Raw genomic sequence first — 16,107 nt, 5'->3', positions numbered from 1 at the left:
CTATGTCATTTGATTTGCACAATCCATATAGTCACTTCCTCCTTTACGAACATCCTTATTTGTCCTTCGAAAATGGCCTGAACATAGAAAATGTCCCTAGAGATACTTATTGATTTAAATTATGAGGAATTTTAGGATTTTTATTTTCAATTGAGTAAAAATAGGTCATGCATTTCAGAGCTCAAAAAAAGCTATTTACATCAAATTGGTTGCTGTTAAAGATATCTTCTAGATACTTTTTTCAAAGGTTTCTGAAGCTACTTGTGCACTAGTATAAATACTCCAAAAAAAAAGAAAATTGATAATTTTTTACATTATATAAGACCTTTTTATATATACGACATTTACGTTATCTAAACTAAATTCAACTTTTATAAAAACAAAATAATCAAAAACTCCCAAAATTCCAAAGAAATGTGGAAAACAATAAAAGAGTACGCAGGAAACGATCCCAAAAGGCAGAATATTGACAGCGTTGAACAGGAGAACGGCGGCATTGTCTATGATGGGAAGGATATTGCTGAGTGTTTCAATATTTATTTTACGAATGTAGGCAAGGACTTAGCAACAAAACTAAAAAATCATGGAATAAATGAACCCGCTACCAGAAGACAACCTCAATCAATGTACCTAACTGAAACAGACCCATCTGAAGTGACAGAAATAATTACACAACTAAAATCCAAAAAGGCACCTGGCCCAGATAAAATCACTAACGATATTTTGAAGTCCATATCTGAACATGTAGCACGACCCCTTTCCTTCATAATAAATAAGTGTTTCGCAACTGGTGACGTCCCTACTCACTTTAAAAACGCGATTATCACACCAATCTACAAAAATGGTGACAAGAGAAAAGTCAACAATTATAGACCCATATCACTAACTTCTACAATCTCTAAAATCTTTGAGAAAATCCTAAAATTGCGAATGACAAACTACCTCGATAAATACAAACTGATTGCGCCATCGCAGTTTGGTTTTCGAGATAACCTATCCACTCAAGACGCCATTGCTGCTATCTCCTACCAAATAAACCAAGCAATGGACAAGAGAAAAGCGTGTCTAGGAATTTTTATCGACTTAGCGAAAGCTTTCGATACTGTTTGCCACAAGTTGCTGTTGAAAAAACTGGAATGTTTGGGTTTTCGAGGGTCTACCTATAGATTACTGGAAAATTTTCTAACCAACCGCAAGCAAAGAGTTCGGATAGGAGACGATGTGAGCAGTGAAATGGATATAACTTATGGCGTTCCTCAAGGGACCGTGCTAGGCCCAGTCCTATTCATAATTTATATAAACGAAATACTCACTAGAAAAAATTCTGGGACTATAATTTCATTCGCTGACGATACGGCGATTATATATATACTGGAGAATCATGGCGACAGGTGCGAGAAACAGCTGAAAACGATCTAGAGAATGTTTTCGAATGGTTCAGGTGTAGTGTCCTCACAGTAAACGTAGAGAAAACTAAGGTTGTACCATTTACGTCATAGGAGAGTAATTTACCTAATTACGATACCCTCACGTTGAACGGTGTGGGTGTCCCGTTGGAGAGATCGGTGAGATATCTGGGGATCTGTGTTGATTCGTTTCTTAGATGGGACGTACACACGGCCAATGTAGTGAAGAAAATCCGAGGACTGATATACAGATTCTGGCAGTTCAAGAGATTTTTGGGGTTCACTCATCTCAAGATCTTGTACCATGCTCTGGTGGAGTCCATCATTCAATACGGTATTGTTGGCTGGGGGGGCATTTTAAGTTGTCATCTGAAACCATTAGAGGTACTCCAAAAATGGTTCATCAAAATAATCCTGGGAAAACCGAGAACTTATCCAACCGACCAACTGTTTTCTGAATCCCAACTACTCGATTTCAGACAATTGTTCTGTAAGAATATTCTTCAGTTCATTTCTGAAAAAAAAACATTATCCATTCAGCGAACCATAAATATCCCACCAGAAATAACAAAGGGACCAATATGTTCATGCCCAAAGCAAATAAGTCAGTTGGCCAGAGATGTTTCTCCTACCTTGCTCCTCGTTTACTCCGCTTGTTGCCTGATGAACTTCAAGGAATCAATTCAAAATCATTATTTAAGAAAAGACTGAAACGTTGGCTTCTGAATACCGATAAAGCAAGAATTCATAGCATTATCAACTGCTGATTCTATATATTTGCTATCTCCCTTGTATCCACTTCATCGAAACCCTTCCGAATGTGTCTACATAAAGAGGAAAAAATTGTTAGCATGTTTTCTTGTTGAGGACTGTAAAACTGGCCGATATCCTGTAATTTCGTTTGTGACGTTACTTATGGTCATATATATGTATATACATATTTTTTTTTATTTGTTCTTTTTTAAACAGAACTGTTTCCGTTGAAAAATTTTGAACAAAGCCTTAATGGCATACTGTATCCCCTGAGAAATCTTGAAACCATGGAAAGAGATGGAGGATGGAGGTGTGCTCACGGACAAGTTCTTCAATGAACTTAAGTGAGTTCATGTTTCCATTTTTCATCTTCTGTGATTCTGTATATCTGTGAATCCCAACCATTTATATGTGATACTGCAATCTCGAGATCATAGATTGTTTTTTATTGGTTTTATTCTATTTATTTTGTTTGCTTGTAGTGTTTGAAATTAGAACCTAGAATTGTATGTAACAAAATGCATAAATATTGTTATTGTTTTTATTATTGTTTATACGCTATTTTACATGTATTTTGTGAGATAAGTATGAATAAATTATTATTATTATTATTATTATTAAACTAAAGAGAAGTGAAAATTTCATTACAGTTATCCTTAGAACATTAATATCTTCCTATATTCTGAGCAGTTGCCAGAGATACAACCATCATGTTAGACATAAAACACAGAAAAACAACAAAATTCAAAACAGTTATATATTGTATTGAATCTTTTCATTTCAGACCTGAAACAAAAGTTAAACTATAAAAAATTTGATAATGTACAAAAATTCGAACGAAATTTATTTTAGGTAGGCATAGGCAAATAACACAGACAAGGGCGTAGATATAGGGTGTACTGGGGGTAATTCTAATTACCATCGTCAAGACTTATTACTTTTATTGGACTACAAGGATGTCACGCTCGAGGTTTATTTTCTCTATCTATCCGCTTTGTCGCTTCTTGTTTTGTCATCCGTTAATTTTGCATTCGTCATCGGTATGCACTTAGGCCGGACACTGCACATTCACTACAATCGGATCCGATTGTCTGAAACTCATAGTAATAAACATAGATAGAGGGAGCATATGTCATTTTCAGTATGTAAATATTGTTTCCAACATGAACTATCAAATTTGACAAAAAGCGCGCGGAAATGAAAACATATCACTAGCTCATATCAGTGATAATATATTTCACCTCCATCCATTGACATACTGATCCACAAAAGTTAAGGAAGTTCAGGGCTTTTGAAACTGTTTCAAAAGTTTTTTTTTCAGTAATTTTTTAAATATGATAGATCTAAATTTTTTTCCCATTCCTTTATGAGCTTCACAGTTTCAGTTGAAAATTTATTTTTAGTATTTGTAGTACAAACAGGGCCCCCGCAACCGCGCGTTCAACGCGTGCACCGCACGCGGGCGCCACTTTTAAGGGGCGCCAAAATCTCTTATAGACCGCATGAAAATCCGAAAGACCAAAGGTTTTTGAAAAAATTTTTTTTTTAATTTTTCAACAATTTTAAACGTGCAAAGACATCTTTTACACATCCAAACAAGTTCCCGAACGTCACAATCCCTATAGAATAACCTCGGCCACAGATTGTAATTATACGATTCTTTTCGAGTAAACAAATCATAAATAATCATCCCGTTGTCGGTACGGGATTTCTTTATGGACCACCTTGCACCGGACGGCGGGCACCATTTCTTCGATCATCACTAAAACGCATATGGTACACATAAACAATCATAAATACCGAAGCGATAGATTTTAGCCAGGGGAATTACTGAAACTTTCGCCACCATCTGTAGGAAAAATACTACATGTTACAGAGAATTTTTGAAACTACTAAAATCTGCTTGCTATGCTATAACAGCAGAAACCTATCCAAAGAATAGTTATTTTGTTTCGAAACGTTTAGGGGTTGAGGTCAAGACGCAAAAAATTTAAATGCTCGGATAATTTTAAAGATTTGTATTTTGTGTAATTGTGGTTTGTTTTACTGTTTCTTGTTGTGATTAAATTAAATTTTATGAAATGGTAAGTACCTATCCACATACAGTATTAGCATTTCTATTAGTCTATAAAATTCGATATTTTTTTTTCTGTTTAAAATGGTACACATCCTAAATTAGCCCATACCTATATACCATAATATTATTTTTATTTGCTTCAAATAGGGAAGTATTGTTTGTAATCGTGAAAAAATTGAATCGACTTCGATATTTTGAATTTGTTACCTGGGCCCACCATCATATTATACTTAATTTTTTTTTAATATGCATCCTGGATCTGTATTATTTATTTGATGTTCGTAGCCGTTTGACATTCTAAAAAAATCATATTTCACCTTTGCCAAAAATTAATTATTATAACAGGAACAGGGTATGTGCTTCAGATCGGTCTTAACTTATTATTATTATTAATATTAACTCCGTTTAGGTTTAAAGGCTCGGATTTAAGGTTTAAATTCATAAAAATGAAAACATACGGGTTATTCTCAAAGAGATGGCGCAAAGTAAATCATGGGTGAATGTCCTTACCAATTTTGGATCAAGTTTTTCTTAAATTCTAGGAGCCATACAAGAGAAAACGACCTTCTGGTGCAAAATTTCGACAGCAAAAAAAAGCTAGACTTCAACAAAGGGAGAAGATGACTGGGAGTATGTTCTAATACTGAAACGATAGAGGGAGAAGAAATTACAGTTTCTAAAGCGGCGCCATCGCCATCTTCTGCAACATGTGAAGTATTGAAAATCTAGCCTCTGTAGAGTCGGCCATCCTAACAACTACGACTACAAGCGACACTTTTGACGATTGTCACAAGAAAGATTATCTGGTTTGGCCATCTTAGCTATAGAGCAAGAGATACTCGATAAAATTGATTTTGATGATATAATAAAAGAATTCGCAGCAGCCAAATCTAGAAAAACATCCATTCAATTTTATCCTTTAATTGAATATTTTATTTGTTATTTGTTTATTGTTTGGTTTATATATTTATGAATAGATTAAAGAAGAATAAAGCTCAGGTTTTGAAAACTCTGCAGTTTCATTACAAAATTAAAATAAAATGCGGTTTTGATCGAATGCTTGAATAAAATAATGAAAAATTTAAAAAATGTATTATGCAACAACTGACAGCATAAAGTTCTTGAAGCATCCAATAAAGGTTGCTGATAGTTTTTTTAACCCTTCTACAAATAAATTCCTAACAAAAACTGAAACATTTTTTGCCGATTATCCTGCGACGTTTTTCTCCACTTCCCCCCTTTAAGGGGCGCCAAAATATTTTCGGCACGCGGGCGTTGATGGCCCTTGCGGGGGCCCTGAAGCCCTATTCGCTATATCCGCAATAAATTTACGTCAAGGCATTATTGCAAAACAAAAGTTGATTTTAAGAACGTAAAACAACAAATGATCCAATATTTTTAGAAATGCAGACGGAACTGGAACTGAGAACTTTATCAAATGGGGAGCAAAAACACCATTCAGATATAAGAAAGTAAACATTTTATTTCTCATAAATGAACATTTGGTGGACAAGAATCGGCAACATTTGAAACGGTCACAAAATGTTTGAACTTCCCTTTTATGAAGCAGTATATTCCACTCAATGCAATATTCCTTTCTACGTCCGTGCACAATTCAGAAAACGAACTTCAACCTAGCCAAACGACGTGAAACAACCGATGACAGCAATAGCTGCCAAACCTTGGATTTCAGCAGGATATACAGAAAATAATAAATATTCTGCTTGCTAAAAATTTGACAATGCGCTCTATTAGTGATGACGTCATCACACCGCAATTTCAGTTCTCCTGTCAATGTTCGGAATCCAAACAAACAAATTGTCATTCAAACTAGTATGTTGTCGTTGAAGAAATTGGTTTATTTTGATAAATAAGATTATTTAAGGAACGATTTTACTATTAATTGATAGACAGAAGGAACGAGATTAATGCCAGTAAGTACAACTAATAAACACGGCTTTTTACAAAGTCTGGGGAATGATACAGGATTCAAACTTACTGGTATTAATCTCGTTCCTTCTGTCTATCAATTAATAGTGAAATCGTTCTCAAATACTCTTATTTATGAAAATAATCCAATTCCTTCAACGACACCGTACTAATTTGAATGACAATTTATTTGTTTGGATTCCGAACACTGACAGGAGAACCAAAAATGGCGGTGTGTGACGTCACAATAATAGAGCGTATTAGGAAAAATATAGCATTCCAAATATTCAGATTTGCATATTTAATCGGGAATCACTCAAATAAATATATTTCACTCAATATAATATACATTCATAACGATATAGTAAAATTGTGGATTTGAAATGATCATCACAATCCGACAACGTAATCTAACCATGTTGGCAGTGATACCAATGCTACTTCACTGAAAACTCCGAATTCTACGTCGAAAAATCCAAAAAAATCCGCACCATCCGAAAAAACATAGAACCATATATTATTTGAAAAAAACTCAAAAATTGGATATTTTTCATCCGCTCAAGTTAAAGAAAACATTTGACGGGCTCTTTCTGGTTTACAACGAATCAGGGGCGGATCCAAAGGGGGGCCATGGCCCTTCCCTCGCGGACCTTATAAATTTAAAAATGTAACTTTGAATCACCGAAAATTACACGCGGACATTCAGAAGGCTGAAAGATTGGATAAGATCTACAATCTAGAAAGGTTAAATTGATTGGCTTCATCAATGCATATACACAGGGCCATTTGCAACAGTCTGAATGTTGATAATATTATCCAAAGATAGGCTAGTTAAAAGAATATTAGACAGGAATTTATTATTTAGTTTTCAATATTTCATTATTTGTTCACATATTTTCATATTTGGTTATGTTTTAATTGATATTGGAGAGAAATATATTTTTATTTATTAGGTGTAGTAAAAAGAAATTCATAATGTTTCCAATAGATGGCTTCAGCTATCTGCATCTATCGTTATATAAGTCTGATAGGTTTCCTCTAAGATGCATCTTAGTTTCCACAAAATGACAGAAAGATGATATTTTTTGCCCATGGCGAACATTTTTGCTGGTGAAAAAATTCGTCTGCCCTATGTATACACCTTCACAATCATTACAATTGATCTTACAAGACCAATCTTACAAGATCAATTGTAATGATTGTGAAGGTGTATACATAGGGCAGACGGAACAAAAACTGAAGGACAGACTAAAAGGACACAAATATTCCAAGACACCGACTGCACTATTTAAACACAAGACCACGCACGAAGAAACATTCAATTACGAACAAACAGAAATATTAGACAGAGAACCAAACAGAAAATCTAGAGAATTTCTCGAAATGATACATATAAAACAACATGAAAATTCTATCAATGACAGAACCGACATAAAGAATTTACATAACATCTATTCCACATTACTGACCAACATTAAACAGACAACCGGACATTAGAAAGAAGAAGATATCGAAGTTGACCAACACCCAAGGTCTGTAGATTACACAGGTTGTCTCGTAACTTAGGTTGAAGAGTGAGGTAACGCGTCATCCGGTGTCTGTCAAGTTCTATAGAGTCTCTTTATCGCGTTTGACCATCATTGACAGACATTTTATCGTAGCTATTTTATGATTGAAGATATTAACCCTTTGTGTCCTAGTGTGTCCACTGTGGGGACACAAGTTAATAATTTTTTTCTCAGACGCCTAATGCGCTCACCGTATAGCCACATATTGCTTAGTTCGCGTAAATACCGTATCTACACATAGGAGCGCGAACTACATCGCTGATCCATACGGAAACGCATTGGATGTAATAGTTATTTATAATACAAGTGCAGAAGGCATTGGTATTCTTCCACGAGTTCAAAATTCAAAAACGAGCCACGAAGTGGCGAGTTTTGGAATGAACGAGTGGTAGAATGGGCCTTCTGTACGAGTATTATACATTATTTTCTCTAATTCATTGCATTTTCGTTGAAATTAATGAAATATTTCCATAAATATAATTTAGTGATTTTTGCATTGAGAAATGTTGGTTGGCAGAACTGATTTCTTTAAGGCAAATTGATGAATTGACAGATAAAGCCGTGGCGGAAAGTTCGGAGTACCAACATATAATAATAAAATATAACCGTGAAAACTGTGCGTTTCTGATATATTCTCACACGATTTTGTTCTACAAGATGTGGAAGAATGAACGGAATAACCACAGAATTAGAGAAACTAATATCCACGATTGTGTACTAGCTATATGAAACAGCTATTTTATCGTGTTTCGAAGTGAAAAAAAACATGGAAGGTAGGTTTTTTCTTGGGAAATATATAAAAACTTATTATAAATTGTCATGTTCGTGAGCTAATGTGAATATCATCTAATAATAATTTTATTTTTCGCGTGAATGTCGGTGTTGTACATCATTCCAATAATTCAATGAATGTAGCTGCAGATCAAGATTTATGTAGCAGCGAAGATGAAATTGATTTGAATACGTTCAAGCAAAATATTTTACGGAATAATACTATTTGGACATCTGAAAACTCGTACTGCCCACAAAATAAAAAAAGGATCTTATTTACTGTTTAAATTTTTTTTTAGAATTTCATACGAAGTAAACTTTTGTATTAGGTTTCATTAAAAATAATAATATGATTTACATTGTGTAAAATTTCTTCATTGCCTAGTGTCCCCACAAGGAGGACACGTCCTAAAGCAAAAATCCCTTGTCCGAAAACTCAAAAACATGTTTATTCACTTTATTCAATCATACTTGAATACTATTATTTGATTTTCAACAGAAAAATATCGATAAAATTAATTCCGGTCACAAAGGGTTAAAGACTATTTAGGATAGTCTATAAACGATATACGCAACCAAACTAATAAGAAAATCCGTGGAAACCCAAACCAAACGTTATTTATTTGAATGTGTAAACCGAGTGACGTCACGAATGGTTGACGCTGATTGGTTGAAAGTTACGACACAACCTGTCTAAATCTATAGACCTTGACCAACACCTAACTCATAAACCCATAGACCTAATATCCTAATATGGATATTAGGTCTATGGCATAAACCAAACATCATAACCTCACTTCATAACACAACAACCAACAACGTCCAACGAAATGAGTTGTTCAAACAAAGATAGATTATATATAAATATCTAAATAAGAAGGTAATGATTGTACATATGGAATTAGATATCTATTCAATATAAAAAATATAAAGAAATTTATCTATATTACTAACTTGTCCGTTTATTGTTAGTTACATTGTGATGTTTTATTAAGGATGTTTTTTATATAAATATATAAAAAACATCCTTAATAAAACATCACAATGTAACTAAAAATAAAAATAAAAATTTCAAGCCTGTAAAATTGCAGGCTTGATAATTACAGGCATTGAACTAATAATTCTAAGATTACAGGCTTGAAAAAGGGCACTGCCCGAAACGTTGCTATATGACAATTCTATAAAACAATAAATATATTAAGTATTAACCCTGAAATCAACTTTCACCTTAGAATTTTATTTAACAATATTTGCAATATCAGATTATCAATATTATCATGATTGATTTTCTTGAGCACAGCAACAGATAAAGTACATTTGTCAATTTGTGTTGAACATGTACAATATTTTGAATTCATAACAGTGATGGTCATTGATGAGTTCATTGGCGGATAAGCTTGTGGCGCGAGAGGGGCACCCCCCCTTTGAGTGATGACGCTTTGTCTTCGTCCAACTCAATTCATGTTGATAAATGGAAAAAATTCCTTGTGTATAACTTTTATATGAATTCGGTTGCGCGCTCCCCCCTTGAAGAAATCCTGGATTCACCACTGGATGAGTTTGGTGAAGGGTTTAAACTGTTTCCAGTTTCTTGCATGTTTCCTATATCGAAATAGTACATTACATTAATCTAAGGATTGCTACATAATAATAATTATTTAGTAATTTCCTAATCGGAAAGGTACACTTGAACATATATTTTTCAAATATATTGAAGCAAAATGTGGAATTCTACACCACATAGTTTTCATGGCCGATATTTACATATTTTTGTACTACATTAGATGTAGTGATGAGAACTTAAATTCCAAACAGACACTGTATTTATCATGGCTCATAGATCGAACTTGGAGGGCTTAAATACCAAATACTGCAAATAGGAAATGAGCTTATCATACACTTCTAAAAAAATTTCTCGATATTCAAAATCTAAGTTTGAGAAAGAAAAATATTTTTATGGATGAATTATTGGATATGGATGAATCATCTGTGACGTACCCAAGGGGGGATAAGGGGGATGTACCCCCCTCCAGTAGGGATATCCATTATAAGTCACAACGCTCAATAATTTAATCGTGCAGAAATTGAAGCAACGAATTCATCAAAGGGCTTGATCTGTCGTCGGCTCGATCAATATTTACATACGAGCTATAAATGCCAAATTGATTATAAACAATCGCGTAAAAATCAATGAGATCCTGAAGAAAAAACTCCGAACTTGACTTGAATCGCCGGCACCCCTGATAGCAATTTCTCTCATTTTTTAGGACCTTAAAGAAAATAAATAACACCATATTATATATAATTATGCCTTTATCGCAAAGAATCTCTTTGTCGGCACTTTGGATTTATTACTTACTGCGTTAACATTTTCACTCACAAATATAGGTCAGTAGGTCCAGTATATTCTGTTGATTGGTTTGAGGTGGATGATGAGAAAATTTTATATTATATTCCGTGTTTAACTCTTAATGTATGTTGCATGATCTCGAAACTAATCAAAATATGATTAAGCAAAGTTCTTTGGAAGTCTTCTTCAAAAAAAAGGAGAATTGATGCAGGCGAATCATCAAGTTTTATGCTTTTGAATACAATAAGGGCTAGTTGCACCATTTTCCTAAACATTGATTAAAAATTTAAACGTTGATTACTCTATGATTTCTCAAGAGAAATCAGAAATTAATCAATGTTTAAATTTTAATTAATGTTTAGGCAAATGGTGCAATTGGCCCTAAGTCTTTATCACCCCAAAGCTTATATCTGGGTACGCCACTGTAGGGATCATAGCACACATTCTTTTAGAACTTACTTCAAAAACAATTGAATAAATAATTGCAGTATGTGGCCGTAATGTATCAGAAAAAAATGTGGTAACCAGGAATCAGTTGGGGGTCTTTATTTACATGCAGAACTACTGATATTACCCATTAACGAGCTTGGTTACAGATGTCGCCAGCTACCTTTGAATCGCTCATATCAAAACACCAATCACAACGTCTTGACGTGTCCCGTGATGTAAACAGAAAATATACAGATTTAGTATTCACCAATCAGTAATCACATAATAATAATAACAATAAATCAAATTTCAAATAGGAAAAAAGAAATCTAAGATTTTTGGCATTCTTCAGTAAATTTGTAATCATCAGAGTTAATTAGGATTCCGAATAAGAAATGTATTCATTACCAAAAAGTCCCTTCATATTATTATGTTCAATTTTACTGACAGTCAGAGTGGTAGAATCTTGTAAAGGATGTGTTAACTTGGACGAGCATAATTTCAACAAGATTATATCTAGGTTCAAAGTAGTATTAGTAAAATTCGATATGGCATATCCTTACGGTGAAAAACATGACGTTTTCACGAAATTTGCTGAAGAAATTTCAGATAATAAAAATTTGATAGTAGGTGAAGTCGGTGTTAAAGATTATGGTGAAAAAGATAATGAGGAGCTGGCTCAAAAATATGCTATTAGATCTAAGGAAGATTTCCCTGCTTTGAGACTATTTGTGAATGGTATCACAACTAAATCAATATCTTTCCCTCTAAAGGAAAAATGGGATGTTGAAATGCTAAGAACTTTTGTCAAAGACAATAGTGATATTTACATAGGCCTTCCTGGATGCTTAGAAAAAATGGACAGATTTGCAGAAGAATTTATTCAAGCAGAGGATAAGAATGAAAAGTATAAGGAAATTGAGAAAGAAACTCACATGCTTGTTGAGGTAATGTACCCATTTATGCTTTGTTGGTATCAAGAAATTTGTGTAAATATACATATATGTCGGTTAAAACATTTTGCGTCGTTGTCGTCTGATAACCCTCCTCTATTCCCCTTTGTGGTTGACTAGATTCTCATCCAGTTCTCTTATACTAATAGCTTTTCTTATGCTATTAACCCAGCTTCTTTTAGGTGTCCTCTTGTCCTCTTCTGTCAGGTGGCCATTCCATTAGTTGTTTTGGTAAACGTTTGTCAACCTTCCTATTCACAAGTCCGTACCACCTTAATTGTTTCCTCTCTACATCATCCCTTATGTCGCCTTCAAATACCATTTGTTACTTAACCACGTCATTCTGGATCTCTCCGGAATATCCTCAGAAAATTAATAATACAAATAGAAATTTATAATCTTCAATAAAACTTTTTTCTTCAAAATTTAAGCAAAGTAATTCATACTATTTCCTTACTGTTGTAGAAAGCATTGTATTATGGCATACAGAAATAAGGTATTGAATGGTAGAATAGAGGTGATGTGGGCCAATAGAACCATACTTGCTTACATGATATTGTGTATTCAAAACATCAACAAAAAAAATCAGTGTTAATAAAGCAACGCAAGATTACTAACTTAAAATGCAATAAAGCAGAATCATCTGACATATAATCAGGCCTGTCAAGAGGAGGGAGGGTGATTCTCCCTTGGCCCGTAATTTTCAGAATCCCGTAATACACAAAAAAAAATTCTGAGTGAATTTTTTTCACTTATCTTATGAAACATCATCAGTCATGCAATATTTCTTTTACGTCGGGGCCCTCTGCTAACCCTCAACATTATCTATCCATTTTCTTTGGTTCTTATGATGTATTCAGGTACATAATGCGGTGTATATACAGATTCCAACGAAAGGCAATAAAAATAGACAATTATGAAATAATGACAACACGTGCGTGCGGAATATTTCCTCTTTGTAAATAATTTGGAAATAAGAATTTGAAATACAATGTTCTTTTCAATAAAAACAAGCCCGGTTTTCAAGGAGGCACATATTTTCTATTTTGTTTTACTATCATAACAAGTATTTAGCTTTGTTGAAGAATCTTAGGAAAAAAACGATTTCTTAATTTCTTATACCTTATGAATAGAAAAGACAGTTCTTTCCTTTTTATTAGGCATGTTCCTTTATAATACCAGATTTGTATTTTCATTCAATCCACCTCGTTCTTTTTTTATGCTGAGTGAACCTAGTGTCATTTTAAAGAAAGAGGTGATCCCTTCGAAGTGGAAAAATAGGTTTAGTGAAAATACAAGTAAAATTTCTAGAAAAAATACAGGGGGTTTTTTATATTTAAATCACCATCAAAATATTTTGTGAAAACCCATATTAATTTATTTGCTGTTTTTTTGTGCAGGATGTTCCTAAATTGGAGGTACAAAGGAAAATGAGAGATTTAAAAAAAAAAAGTCCTATATACATATATCTAACAATATCTATATACATATAAGATCGAACAAAGTATTTTTTGTGCCATATCCCGAAAATTGCTATATGCTTTTCTCCACTAAATATTGACATATCATTGTAAGCTAAAAGCGCATTTCATAATTTTGAATTTCCATTTTTATACGGTTATTATTTTGTAATGGTAGCCCGCTGTACAGGTGGCATACAAGAGATTTTCGTATTCATATTTTACCATTTGGCCGCTGGCTGTAGAGGATGTCAATATTGGAAATTACTGAAAATCCTATGCGGCAGTTAACGTGTTAATTCTTATACGCCAATTTTCAACGAAAATACAGCCATTTGAAAAACCACTTAAAATTTGGAATTTGCTTTTGATCCCTTAATTTTATTCAGTAGTGTAAATATTGGCGAAGCATATTCAGGGAATTAGGTTTTTTATAAGAACTTTTTTTTCCTTTCGAATATTTTTCCAAAGTTGCGATCGATAATTACAGAATTTTTTGATAGTTCGCAAAAAATTACACAACAGTTTTTCTTTTTCATTGATCATTTATAAATTATAACCTTCAAAATTATCTCTGCGCCACTTGAATTTTTTCGAAAAGTTTCTAGGCTCAGAGGAAAGAAGTTTCTGAGTTTCTAGGTGGCATTTCGCGTCGAATGAATGAAACTGAGTTCTTAGTGAAAATTGAAGGATATCTATTGAAAAGTTGCATTTTGGCTAGAGTGAAAGGAAAAAAAATTAATTAATAGGAGATAAATAAAAAATGTACCACAAGAACAATTAGATTATGCAAAAATTATGCGTAAGGAAAAAATAATTCGGTTATCCAGCAACAGAAATGCAAAGACGATGAATAAGTATAAGTAATTTTGTAAGAGTCCTACACAGAATGGCGGAAGCGTCTAGGGGCCCGCATTTTTATATCCCCCAGGCCCGTTATTCCTATCGACGGCCCTGCACAGAATAGCTACTTGGGACACATTGTAGATATAGACACTTCACTTGATGGGATTAATCTTCTTAACTACTTAAAATAAGATGTCTTATGCTTTATTTGTCATTACTTGTACCTTGGGCAGCTGATTTGACTCTTGCTGGGTTCAACACAAGAATTACTTTGTACGTTGATATTTTCTTTGTATAAGAGTCATTACATGACTATCGACATGCAAATATTTGTAGACTGCCAAAGATATCTTATATTAAAACAAAACCTCTGCTTTTGTGCCGGATTAATTTTCATTAAACTTTTCTTATAGTCTAAGATATGGCCTTACATTTGTTAAGAGCTTCAAGTATGTGAATAAATGTAATTTTTGTATTTATTAATGAATGAGGAAATATATTTTTGTCCAGTTGACTATCAAAATATGGGCGCAAATATGATTAATTAAAATATATTGGCTTGTCCACTTATTAAGCAATTTGCTTAGAGAAAGATTTGTAAGATTGGACATACTTTCCTTAAACTCTATTGTCAATTCGCATCACCCTACGAAAAAATGCTTCTGTGCTACCACCGTTCAGTTTTTACCACTGAAAAATGCACACATTGCATTTGGCCTACCTAAGCATGTGATGTATTGTAGTTTCAAAAGATAACCATATGTATCGGAATATTCAAGAATGCTTGAAAATTAGCAACCAATAAGGATCAAAGGGTTGAGGTGTTAGAAAAAAACTCTTCTTTTATTTGTATGACTACCACTTGAACTGAACTACATATACATTTTTTCTCTTAATTATTTCGTTCATTTTCCAGAAAGAAAAAGAAACTGCTACAACATACCTGAAGTATATGAAAAGAATATTATCTGATGGAATAAATTTCATCAAACAGGAAACAGAAAGACTAAAAAAATTACTTAAAGAATCTAAAATTCAAGAGAAGAAAAAACAAGATCTATCAAACAGACTGAATATACTTAAAAGTTTTCATGTACTGAACAGCAAAGACGAATTATAGTTATCTGGTATATCATTGTAATAAGTTGGCTATTTCAATAGATATCTTGTGATCTGACATTAATAAATATTTGGAAGTTGTTTCATATAAAATTCTTTTGAATAGTAGTAGTAATAATAATTGTTCCAATTCTCTAAGAGGGCAAAAAACCTCCTTTCATAATTATTGAATTCATAAAAAAAAACAGAAACTTTATTCAGACATACCAGTTGTTAATTACCAAATTATCTTGCTAATTATGAAACTGTATTGATTTACTAATCAATACATAAAAATATGGTCAAATTTGTTTTCTCCAATTGAAAATATCAGAAACTTAATTGGAAAAAAGTACTTCTCAATACTGAAAGAAAAACAAACAATTCAAACAAGAACATAAAAAACATAAAACAGTTTTTATTTCAAAAGATTGAACTTCAGGTGTCTACAGGAAAAAAAATAACAC

At 33.2% G+C, this 16,107-nt stretch overlaps 1 protein-coding gene across 1 annotated transcript; it reads left to right on the top strand.

Annotated features, from left to right (window-relative positions):
- Positions 1 to 11,497: 11,497 nt before the first annotated feature.
- On the top strand, positions 11,498 to 15,749 carry LOC123675213 (endoplasmic reticulum resident protein 29). Its single transcript, XM_045610537.1, has 2 exons — positions 11,498 to 12,230; positions 15,459 to 15,749. Exons 1-2 carry the CDS (start codon positions 11,679 to 11,681, stop codon positions 15,660 to 15,662), a joined length of 756 nt encoding a protein of 251 aa, XP_045466493.1. The 5' UTR covers positions 11,498 to 11,678; the 3' UTR covers positions 15,663 to 15,749.
- Positions 15,750 to 16,107: the final 358 nt, after the last annotated feature.

Source organism: Harmonia axyridis, chromosome 3 (assembly GCF_914767665.1).
Source record: "Harmonia axyridis chromosome 3, icHarAxyr1.1, whole genome shotgun sequence".
Lineage (NCBI taxonomy): Eukaryota > Metazoa > Arthropoda > Insecta > Coleoptera > Coccinellidae > Harmonia > Harmonia axyridis.
Note: the sequence above shows the minus strand (reverse complement) of the source record. Positions and strands in the feature narration are given on the sequence as shown.

What these genes read in the sequence shown, in the direction of transcription:
- LOC123675213 (XM_045610537.1), top strand. Translation starts at nt 11,679, where the DNA reads ATGTATTCATTACCAAAAAGTCCCTTCATATTATTATGTTCAATTTTA. An exon ending in AAACTCACATGCTTGTTGAG is followed by an intron (nt 12,231 to 15,458) that starts GTAATGTACCCA and finishes TTCATTTTCCAG; the next exon opens with AAAGAAAAAGAAACTGCTAC.